This window comes from Pecten maximus, chromosome 7, assembly GCF_902652985.1.
Source record: "Pecten maximus chromosome 7, xPecMax1.1, whole genome shotgun sequence".
In the NCBI taxonomy this organism is placed as follows: Eukaryota; Metazoa; Mollusca; class Bivalvia; order Pectinida; family Pectinidae; genus Pecten; species Pecten maximus.
Genome location: NC_047021.1, coordinates 17523217 through 17535732, shown reverse-complemented (window position 1 = coordinate 17535732; position 12516 = coordinate 17523217). Strand labels below are relative to the sequence as shown.

The 12516-nt window shown below is 35.5% G+C and overlaps 1 protein-coding gene across 5 annotated transcripts in view; it reads right to left on the bottom strand.

Moving 5' to 3' along the window:
* LOC117331792 (trichohyalin-like) overlaps positions 1 to 12516 on the bottom strand; it is a 67772-nt gene that overhangs the window by 40288 nt on the left and 14968 nt on the right. For all 5 annotated transcript variants that reach the window (XM_033890677.1, XM_033890678.1, XM_033890676.1 and 2 more), the window contains exons 9-21: positions 12156 to 12313; positions 11737 to 11948; positions 10446 to 10560; positions 9830 to 9920; positions 9145 to 9397; positions 8396 to 8520; positions 7060 to 7263; positions 6225 to 6415; positions 5376 to 5501; positions 4799 to 4955; positions 3392 to 3511; positions 2860 to 2970; positions 71 to 224 (exon numbers count right to left, since the gene is read on the bottom strand). In XM_033890677.1, the coding sequence (XP_033746568.1) occupies positions 71 to 224; positions 2860 to 2970; positions 3392 to 3511; positions 4799 to 4955; positions 5376 to 5501; positions 6225 to 6415; positions 7060 to 7263; positions 8396 to 8520; positions 9145 to 9397; positions 9830 to 9920; positions 10446 to 10560; positions 11737 to 11948; positions 12156 to 12313 (2017 nt within the window). The remainder of the gene's footprint in view (positions 1 to 70; positions 225 to 2859; positions 2971 to 3391; positions 3512 to 4798; positions 4956 to 5375; positions 5502 to 6224; positions 6416 to 7059; positions 7264 to 8395; positions 8521 to 9144; positions 9398 to 9829; positions 9921 to 10445; positions 10561 to 11736; positions 11949 to 12155; positions 12314 to 12516) is intronic.

Genomic DNA, 12516 nt, shown 5'->3' with positions numbered 1-12516 from the left:
TATGGTAAAAAGCATTAGAATACAAATTATGTCAGACGAGTTATACATAAACAATGTAAGGCTTCTTTACCGTGGTTTCCCATGAGGATTCTGTCTCTCAGCCAGGCCTACCAAGATGGCCGCAAAAGAGAAGTTGATGTCACGGCAACCAAGAAGGTATTCCCTGTGGAGCCTCACTAGATGTAGTTCCTGATCCCTCTCCTCCATATACTCCTCTTTTAGTCCTACACACAACAGACAGTATTAAGTAACATGAGATTCCTCTGACCTCAAGATCTTCTTTTCTTGCATCTTCTCTTGAATCAGATAGTTTTTTTCAGGAATTTTCTATTTCTTTTAAAAAAAATTTATTCTGTACTTTGTTCCCTTCATTTTTGCAGCACTTTTTAAACAAATAACCATAGCGCACGAACTTTGTAATTTTGTTTTTTATTTATAATTTCTTGATACAGGTAATAACAGTGTATCTGCTTTTCCAACCTAATGGTGTTTATATATTTGATGTAATATTTAGGCTTATCTGGTAAATATAACAGTACTAGCATTACTATATGATACTACCGGTTGACTTGTTTCAGCTGGCACTCTCACACAGTATCTATATATACTGTTCATTGGTTAGCTTAACATGCTGTTACTTTTGGTTTAAAAAAATGATTTCTTCTTCTAAAAATGTACCTAGTTTATCTCTTAATCATCATCTTAATCCTTGTATACTTTTATTTAAAGGTAGCTTAATGTGCATGTATTTTTATTTTATTTTAATAGCCTGAAGGGGAATATTAACTGGTAACTGTGCTTATCAGAATTTGATCTATTGGGTTTTGGTTTCAACACTCATTCACCTGAACTAAAGTATTTTGTCAATAACTAAATTCTAATTTGAATAAAGGTAGCGTTACAAGGCTCTGGTTATATGTCTCTACAATCTGCCATTCTATACAGGTTATTCTATCATTGCTTTTAGTAGCAACAGTATTAATAGATATTATTGTAATAAATCTGTAATCTATAATTTCATTAACCAATAACGACAACTAGAGTTACAAATACAAGATATATCGATCCATTCCAAAGTTTAAAGGAAAGTCCTACCAGGCCCTTTTGGACCTTTCTAATGTCTACATTACAGTGTAATAAGAAAATGACTGTATCAATCATCAACAAGCTCCCTACTTGAGTGTAAACATTTCAGCATTAAACCTAAAATCTGATTGCAAAACGTTATATATATATATATGTATATATTTATAAGTTCCTACAATCTGTATTTTGTAAAAAAATAATTTCCACAGACGGATTTAACTTCATAATTTTTTTCTTAAATCCCAAAGGAACATTCAAGCACTGGAACACTATTTTTGAATGAACCATAGACCTTGGAAGATAAAAAGAACTAAGAGCAAAATTTGTCAGGAAATTAAAAATGTCCTATTTGACCATTAGCTGGACGAATGGTCTGCCTTATTATGAACTAGTCTAACAGAGAAATTGCCTTTAACTGAGTTGGTAGGAAGTGACTTCACCTGGGCTTCATACTCCTTGCAGCATCAAAGTTGTTGGAAGGAAAATCATGTATGTAAAAGAAAAACCATCCAGATTATTTACCATACTGATATACTAATATGTCTCCAATCCATTTTTTCAAATTCAAATTTCACTTATTAGAAATTTTACTCAATTTTAGATTAGAGTAAATAATATTATAAATGAAGTTAAAGTATACAACTTGATAACTATATATATTGATAACTCTTGTTCACCCAGGTGAAGGGTGCAGGGGACTTTACAGTAGGAAAAAATAGTAGTAGTCTGGACAAGATATGTATCATTAAAGGGATTCTTCTGGAAACACCTGATGTCTTACATCATATGTCTTACATTATATATAGGCATTGATAAATGACACCAGTTGACCAAGTTTGAACAAGGTGGCTCAGTAGCTAGTCCTATACCGAGTGAGCCGAGTACACTAGTCCTATACCGAGAGAGCCGAGTACACTAGTCCTATACCGAGTGAGCCGAGTACACTAGTCCTATACCGAGTGAGCCGAGTACACTAGTCCTATACCGAGTGAGCCGAGTACACTAGTCCTATACCGAGTGAGCCGAGTACACTAGTCCTATACCGAGGGAGCCGAGTACACTAGTCCTATACAGAGTGAGCCGAGTACACTAGTCCTATACCGAGTGAGCCGAGTACACTGGTCCTATACCGAGTGAGCCGAGTACACTGGTCCTATACCGAGTGAGCCGAGTACACTGGTCCTATACCGAGTGAGCCGAGTACACTGGTCCTATACCGAGTGAGCCGAGTACACTGGTCCTATACCGAGTGAGCCGAGTACACTGGTCCTATACCGAGTGAGCCGAGTACACTGGTCCTATACCGAGTGAGCCGAGTACACTGGTCCTATACCGAGTGAGCCGAGTACACTGGTCCTATACCGAGTGAGCCGAGTACACTAGTCCTATACCGAGTGAGCCGAGTACACTGGTCCTATACCGAGTGAGCCGAGTACACTAGTCCTATACCGAGTGAGCCGAGTACACTAGTCCTATACCGAGTGAGCCGAGTACACTAGTCCTATACCGAGTGAGCCGGGTACACTAGTCCTATACCGAGTGAGCCGAGTACACTAGTCCTATACCGAGTGAGCCGGGTACACTAGTCCTATACCGAGTGAGCCGAGTACACTAGTCCTATACCGAGTGAGCTGAGTACACTAGTCCTATACCGAGTGAGCTGAGTACACTAGTCCGATACTGAGTGAGCCGAGTACACTAGTCCTATACCGAGTGAGCTGAGTACACTAGTCCGATACCGAGTGAGCTGAGTACACAATAAATTTGTCCTACCTTTTAAAGCCTGTAACACATTGCTCTTCTCATCCTCAAATCTTTGCCAAATGTCAATCAGAGGGTTGCATTTCTCTTCTTCAGAATCTTTCTCAGTCACCAGGCCAACATCTGAAGCCAAAGGTGTCATTAAGTCTCAGTTCATTAAATTTAAAAAAAAACAATTCTGAGTGAAGGTAAAACTTCAACAGGACTTTAACTTTCAGTTAAACAAAGTTATATATATATTTTGTACATATATCGATATTATTTCTATAGAGAGAAATTCAAAAATGGTCAGACAACAAAATTTTCAAATAAAGTCAAATACACAAGAGTAATATGAAAACATCAAAATAGAATTCCTATTGTTAATGCCAGCACATCGACTTACACTCTATATTCTAGTTAGTACTGGATGGTGGTTCGATTAGGATGCTGCACTCCAGCACATAAAATTTTGCCAGGTGTCAGACAACGAAAAAAAAAAAAGGGGGGGGGGGGGGGGGGGGGGGGTATTACTTCATGTATAATTTCTGATAATTCTGTTTACCTGGATCTTCAAGGTCTTGTACGGCAACGACAAACTCATGTCTCATCATTCCCATGAGAGCCAGGATTGTCTCCCTTGAGGAAATGTTTCCCAGAGATTCCCATAATCCAACAGTGTTACCTGTAAAATCATATCACATACAACTAGCAACCTTTTTTAAAATGTTTTGATTCAGATTTACATCGCTTTATTCTGTAAGTCAACATGTTGTGACATTTTAAAACTACCTTCAACTCTTGTCACTAAATTTATGTTAGGGAGGTAACTGTTGTTAAAAATCTAAAGTTTTTTCTACTTTGTTAAAATCGAAACTACCTGGTAAACACAAAATTTAGCCAATGTCTAAGATATGTCAAAATGGTGAAAATTTGAATTCACAGCATTGACGTGTGGCCACAAAAAGCATATACAACAATTCTGCAAAACTTTATAACTAAAAAGTCCAAAACATGTCAAACTTTTAGATAAAAAAGTACATGTTTTTTGAAAATTTTACTGCAAAGCACCGATTATTGGACCTAAAATGACTTTCATGCAAAAAATAAGCTTCCTTTCACAATCAATGTGTACATGTCATTGTGCAATTTACAAAACTTCTTAACTAAAACCTCAGTGACCAACAAGTCTTAAAAACGAGAATTCCACTAAAGTGGATGTGTCGCTTGTGCAGAAAGTTGAGTGATTACAAGAGTTATCATAAGGAAACAAATTTTCTATTTTGAGTAACAGTGACCTTGACATTTGACCTTAGAACCTGAAAAGCAATCCCAAGCAAGCACTATTGGTAAGACAGATCTGCATGAAGTTTGAGTTAAATTGGCCCAGGGGAACTCAAGTTATCGCCTGGAAACCTGTGTGTGGAGGCCGCCCACATAGTAATATCTATATGTTGCCTGCTTCTTTGCAGGCAACACAACAACTATTATTAAATTTTCTTTTTTACTGCTGAGCAGTAAATTTTGTACCCCTCCAAAAAAACTCAAATGCAAAATACCTGTATTTGTATCCTATGCACTATTAATGAGCACATGGTGATCTGCAGAACTTCATATTTTGCAAATTTGTCATATCACTCAGGACTAAAGCAAGTTTGTTCCCACTTTCAGCTCACAAAACAATAAAATATGTGTAGGCAGGCAAACAAATTTCATATTGTCTTTTCTGTGCTATATAGAGACAGCAAAAACCTATACAGTTTGTTTACTTTGGTTGGTTGCAGGTTTATTGTCCCTTTTCATGGACATAGGTGTATGTGTGCTCAGGCAGCGCGAGAGGTATACCCATCTGGTGATTGCATTTACTGGAACTGACAGAGGTGTGGCGGGGTCTTCTTTGGTCCAGTGTCAAACATTATATGCTGTTTGTTTACATCATAATAAAGCTATCATTGGTTAAACTAAAACTGACCTGTTGCTCTGTAGCTGTTGACTTCCTGCCTAAGAGCGAGTTGTTTCTGTTGTTTTTCCTTGTCCGACATTTTGTCCCAGTTGGCCTTCCCAGACCTGTGGACCAAACACTCCAACAGGACACATTCTTGAAGCTGGTTGTATTTGGCCTCCAGAGCCTACAAAAATAGGGATTTAATGTCTGTTTACACTATACAAATCTTCAATCCAGTCTTACATCTATAGCTAAGCTATAACCCATCAGCAACTTCAAACAGATCCTGATGATAATAACAGTAGTACATGTAATATGACTAATGTTGAATAGAATGAAAAATCTACATCATTATTAATGAAATAAAATAAGTTTCATTACAGGCCACTGTACTACACTCATGGATACTCTTTCTAGAAGTATACCTGTCCAGTAACATTTTGAAATAAATCTCATTTGATAGATAAAAATTTCATACCATAAGTGTTGCTTATCATGACACAAAACACCTTAAGAGTACCAACTTTAGACAAATGTATATTTTTTCAATCAAATTAAAAATTTATCAAATGAAATGTACAGAAATTACTGAGCACCGTTCTACCTTGACAAGTTCTGTTTCGTGTGCCTTCCCCTCACTTTGTGTCAAGATGACAAACACATTTCCAATGGATTTTAGCCGTCTCTGCTTCTCCTCATTCTCATGCTGTTTTCTTAAGTCAACTTCTTCCTACAAGATTCAAAATAATGTTGCCAAATAAAATACTTTGTCACATCACACCTTTAGAATTTGCATAAATGTATCTTGACCAGATTTGGAATCAAATGTCACTGATTATCTCAAAATAAGTGATCCTGACATTACAACTAACACTACTGTACTTCTATTATCTGATGTCACCTCAACTCATACTTCAAATAATAAGTTTGGCTATGATGTACATGTATCACAACTGAAACTATTAACATTCTGGATATTAAAACAGTAAAACAATGGAATCTTTTGTTGGTACCAGTACAGCCATTGTCAGCTTTTTAATAAAACATTTTAGAAAACCATTTTATTATTAAAATATATCAAAACAAACAGAAATTTCTCTTTAAGAACGTTGCAGAGATACTAGATATAGTATAATGGCTGCATCCAATTAAATAGTCAATTGATGTATTATTTGTTTTCCTTTTAACATACATGTTTCACTTCTTACTTTGTAAACAACATGTGGTAAAGAGCTAATCAATCTCTGTATTAGATAATATCATCTTATACATAAAAGCTTGCTTTACCAAATCCAAATCTACCAACAAAACATGAACAAACATAAAAAAGGACATTTTGTTTGATCTTGTATTTCCTCACTTTGTCTGTACATGTGGTACAAATTAAAATAAAATTTAATCTTTACATTGAAATATATACAACATATAAGTTATTATCAAACATTGCACTCACCAGCCTCCCTATCATGCCCAACAGTGTGGCCAGTTCTCGGTCCTGTTCCTCTTGGAGTTCTGTCAACAATGTTATGGTGACTTCCTCCATAGATACCGGTTTCCTTGACGACTGCTCCATTTCTGATTTTTTACACACTGCCCGTATGGCTACTGCTTCCTCCAGGATACAAGTATGCTCCTCTTGGTCACCTGTTGTGTCAAAAGATTCATGAAATCTGAAGTTTTGAGCCACTCATACTTAACAATTCTTGAATCTCAGGAAAAATAAAAATAAAAAATTAACTTTCATAGTATCACAGACACTTATTATCAACACAACAAATTAAAACATAATGATGCATTTAAAATAATAACAACAACAATTACACGTAAATATATATGAATCACCTGTCCTGCTTTGTCAATATAATGAGTTTTAAGCAAACTCCAAAATCTACCAGAATTTCAGTATTTTTTTCCAAAAACAACCCAAAATCCTCAACATAATAGTATGGAATCACCCTGTATAAATTGTGTAAATATTGATACATTGCAAAACAAATGTCAAATTTTGCAAAATCAGTAATTCTCAAAATTAATCTAAATATGCCATTTCTACCTCAAAAATTACTTTTTCTAAAAGTAAGAGGAAAATACATCTGATATACAACAGAATTTATTCAAATTTGGCTATAAACTAGTTTGTCAACCACGTTTGGTTAAAGTTAAACTAAAAGTGAAATGTTGACGCCACCGCCTTCAGCCAAAAAGTAACATCATAAGTCTCACTTTGCAATAAAAAAAACGTAAGAACAGAAGACAGAATACACATTAGAGAGAACAGTCATTCGTACCTGGATCCTCCAGGTTGAGCTTTCGACGTTTGCTGTGTAGCTCAGCCAGCCTGGTCTTCTTTTCCTCATCAGAGATCCCGGAGGCAGCTTCTGTTAGGTCCTCAAGTTCTGGGTCCTGGAGAAACTGTAGAAGTTGTTCTCTCTCCTCACTATGGCGCAGCATCACCTCTGACAGGTACACCATCTGCCAGCCGGATATGTCACCTACGTATGTACATGTAAGATATGTCACCTATGTATGTACAGGTAAGATATGTCACCTTCGTATGTACAGGTAAGATATGTCATCTATGTATGTACAGGTAAGATATGTCACCTACGTATGCACAGGTAAGATATGTCACCTACATATATACAGGTAAGATATGTCACCTACGTATATACAGGTAAGATATGTCACCTATGTATGTACAGGTAAGATATGTCACCTACGTATGTACAGGTAAGATATGTCACCTTCATATGTACAGGTAAGAAATTTCATTTGGTGAAATGTTTCACTACACAAAATACACTTAACCTTGCTGAATAGGACAGAAATATTACACAAATGAACTGCTTGTAAGTGTCTATAACAGCAAATTCTGGTAGCTTTTCTTTACATATTTATCCTATTAAAATGTTGTGTACACAGTAATCAAGATTCAGATTATTAGATTTTTGCAGGGTGCACATACAGACCTGGTTGAGCTGAATTCAACGTCTTTTTCAAGGCCCCATTTCAAGTTTTCAAGAATTTTTTTCACAGAATAGGACCTTTTACATAAAATTTTTTGTAAATTCTAAAAGCTTCACACTTTTTATGTAGGATTTCAGTGCTTATTCATCCATTTTCTTCAGATATATCAGCTTGAGACTGGATTAACAGACACAAAATATTACCAACTAAGATTTTCCAATCTTATAGATTGAAAATACATTACCCCATAATCATGTGTATTTACATACATGTATATCAAACAATGATCAGAAATGCTTTTCGATATTTAAAGGCTTTTTAAGGTCAGAGACAAGGATTCAAGACTTTTATGGTCAAAAATTAAATTCAAAGAGTTTTCAGTAACCTGCTCCGAGTAATTCAGCTTTTCAACAATTCTATTTCCACTGATTGAAAGAAAAAACTACAACTAAAGACTTTGGATGAGATCAGCTGGGACCAAAACGATCTGACATTACACTTGTAAGGGTGTTTTCTCTGGGAAATGTTCTGGCAAGAAAGTTGTGACATGTATGGTATGATATATAGGTGGAGCTCTGTGTTTGAGCTTCAGTTTTCTGTGGTAACATAGAAATATTTGATTCCTCAGAATTTCCCCCACGACAATAAGACACATACCAGCATTAGGCTTGCCTGAAGTCTCCCTGGGTTTCTTGTAAAGCTCATGCTGTAGTAGACGTTGCTGTCGGATCTGTACACGCCTGGTAGCTAGTAACTTCTGTCTGTCTATATCACTTGTATGTCTGATGGTAAAGGAACATCCAAAGCATTTATAAAACAGATTGTCTTTTGTTTAAATGGAACACTCATTGACAATACCTGGTAGGCTATTTAGTGTTGTAAGGCTCTATGCATATGTACTTTACATTCACAGATTTTCTCACTTTCAAGAATTTTGTCTAAATGCATGATACACACTATTTGTCATATGCACAGGTGAGAAGAAAATATAACTATTCTGTTCTGCTATGTAATACGAATGTTTTTTAAAATTTCGTAAGACACATGTATACAAACACTTTAGTGAAGTCAGATAATTTACAACATCACAATCACTACACATGTCTCAGTACCATCCGAGAAAAATTCGCTGGTACACAGAAATAAAGTTGAAAGTTTTCACTTATATTCTTATTAATATGAGTTATGTGACAAAAAGAATCTTATACGCATGACTTAACCTTGTTAAAAATATGTATATGCCACTCACCAAGACTCGCGACATATATCAAATTATTGATCCATCGGACACATCCTATATTACAATCACTCATATAAGACACTCTATATGAATTAAATCATATCTAATAAATCCTGTATTATGATCAATGATACAATAAACATTACAATCTCTGTAACATCGGTACCTTCCGTGAAGTGATGCCTCTATCCTCTCAAACAGTCCAAGGAAGAGTGCTGCCACTTCAAACTTATTCTCCATCTTAACCAGAAACTCTTCAAGTCTCATTCTAAGGATCCTTAATCTCTGGATCTTCTTCGGAATTTTACTGGTTTCATCCGCATGTAACCATGACAACAGAGCTTCTTCCTCACCATCGTATCGTGGGATCAAATCAGCGAGATGGTTGGTAGGGATAACACGCCCTGCAGGAACTTCGTCTACAATTGAATTAAAGAAATCTATAAACAGTATTTGAGGAGATGTAATGGTAATTTAGTGCTATAAAATGTTTATAATATGGCAAGGATGTTGTTTGGTTATATTACTATTATTATATACGTGTATGTATATTGAGTAAATGAAGAGACAAACTGCTATCCTGAATATCAGGAATATATCACTATAAGTTTAGAGCATTTAGCAGTACATGTAGCAGTACATTTAGCAGTACTTGTGTTTTAACTTTATAGCAACTTTTACAGGTTTAAATGATTTTTTCTTTTTCAATCTTAAAGATCCTTTGAAGTTTTCGTAGAAATATGTAGATGTAAAAGATGTAACGTCACATTTCAGAATCCAGGCCCGCAAAACCTTGTTATTCATTAATTCATTCACCTCTGTGAAGGAGTTTTGATTTAGGTTTGACTTACCTTCAATTTGACCTGTTGTTTTCTGTCTGGCAAACCTTGCTTCAAATTGAGATTTATCTTCACCAACCATTTTCCTTAGTGAAGGTAGCGTCTAGATATGTAACAATATACCAATATACATTGTATTGTGGCTGTGATTTATAACCTGTCATAAAATATAATTCTTGTTTTGTTACACTATCTGACATCTGTAAAGCATTCCAAGATTACTGATGATAAGTATGCTGGGTTTACTAAAGCAATACATGTTCCCTACTGGCCCCCACTAAAAATAGTAACAGTGACCTTGACCTTAACCCAAAAACCCTGAAGCTCGAACTTGATCTGAAGCTTCTCATACTGATGTTATATACCAACTACCTTGAAGCATGGCTGAGAAAAGTGCAGAAAACTGAGTGGACAGACTGACAGACGAAAGGACGGACCGGGAGGAAACCTAAAGACCCCCCCCCCCCCCCCCCCCCCCCCCCGTTTCACTGGTAGGGGACTAATAAAGGTATTTTGTATTTGGATATTTTACCATAAAGCACTAAGAAGACATGAAATATCTAAATCTAATGGACACAAAAGAGATAAATACTGTTACACTCAGAGAATTTTATGTACATCTATTTACCTTGCTTTTTGGGCCAATGAGTGTTTCCATTTCCTCAAACAATCCTTCTCCTCGCAATTTTTTCTCCTCTCTCTTCTTTTTTTTTAATTCTTCTTTCTTTTTGTCCTCAGCAAGTCTGAAATAAATATAAAGTTTTACTTTCTATTAATTTTTTAACATGTTTTATAAAATATAAACAGAACAAATCTAAATTTACTTTAACCATAATTTTTGAATTGAATACTATGCAACATAAAATCTCCAAATTTGGCTCAACCTTGTTTATTTCAAAATCAAATTTCAGATATAACAAACTATATGCTCTGCCCTGACCAGTGAATTAGTTATAAACATTTTTTACTGTATGACTATGTAATATAGGACTTGAAATACCAGACAATTATGTGATAAGATAACAAAGTGACATCTATTTATCTAGGTAATGCAATTGAAGTAAAATCTTTTTATAATGTTTTTGGTTGTTACATTTTCTCTGCATAAAACCTTTCCATTTTTAATCCCTGATTAAACGTCTATATAACATATATTAAAATATACTGATATAACATTTCTTAATATAACTTTTTTCTGCATATAACGTAAGGATATTCCTGGCCCAGTCAAAAAAAACTGTTGTCTATAACGTTTTACCTGGCGGACAAGGTGTGAACATCTTGTTACACAAACAATATACATTGTACATGTATATATCTACAGGCGTACATATGTACAGCCACCCATTCCAATTACTTGCTTCTCTCTTTACATTCTATTGGCATTATGAATGAATAAAAAAATCATACACGCCCCACATCAAAAAATCTGAAAAGTCTGACATCAATAAAGCTTGCCTTTCTTCCTCCAAACACCATGTCTAAACTTCAGCCTTGTGATCAAGGAATAATGAACAACCTTAAGTGTAAATACCGGCACAGGATGATCTGTAGATTACTAGAAAAGAACGCTGAATGCGATGTTGATGTTTTAAGAGCGATCAACATGATTCATGCGACATGGAACGATGTCTTGTCTGCATGCATACAGAACTGTTTCAGAAAAGCAGGATTCTGCAGAAGCAAACTAAGGCCTAGAAGATGTGGACGCATAAGACAATGTCCCCTTCACAATGTTGATAATTAAAAGGCAAGAGCTGCACGCAGGCAGACTCTGGAAATGTGTGCAAGCGATGTGGAGGATTATTTGTCCATTGATGAAAATGTAGAAACTATTGCAGTGCTCTCAGATACTGATATAATAGACCCACAGAAAACAAAGTTTGATGAACACCTAGAGAGCAAAGACCATCACCAACCTTTTCCATTCACTGCCGAACTGGTCTCGAAGTGCCATGTTGAACACCTTTTCACGTACTGCGTTGTATTTTTTCTCCAGGGCTGACAAGTAATCCTTGTCATCCTCTCGTACCTCGACTTTACCAAGTATCACAAAGGCTACATTATCAAAATGTTGATGGACTCGAGCCTTGTTTTCCCTAATCAAGATAGCCAGCAAAGCTTCTGGTGTCTACAATTTATACAAAGTCTCTTCTTATATGAGTTTTCATAAGTTTTATGTAACAAAAATATGTTTTTAGTTTTATTGAAAATTCAATTGATAATCAAACTATTTTTATTTAAAAAAAACATAGGCTAGATAAGACAAATTATTTGATTCATTAATGCAGATGATGAATAATCCAAACATGAAAAAAAATTGCATGTGCAAACTTACATCAGCTTTTGCCTGCATATCTGAGAGTTTCATTTCTACTTCCACTTCCTGTTGTTGTTCCAGATCTCCCAGAATACACTCATTGACATCTGCCTCGGAAAGTTTGTTGTTTTGTTGACGCATTTCTTCAAGTCGATTTTCATAGCACAATCCAACAGCTGTCAGAAAGACAGATGTAGCTATACATTGTGATGTAACTATGCACTTTATGATGTAACTATATATTATATGATGTAAGGTTTTGGCATTCTTAGGGGCTGCTCATTCTTACAACTAAATAACATCAACTAACAATATTACATAATAAATTTTTACTCGCTACTCAAAAGATACACCTAAACAATTAAGATACTAATTATAC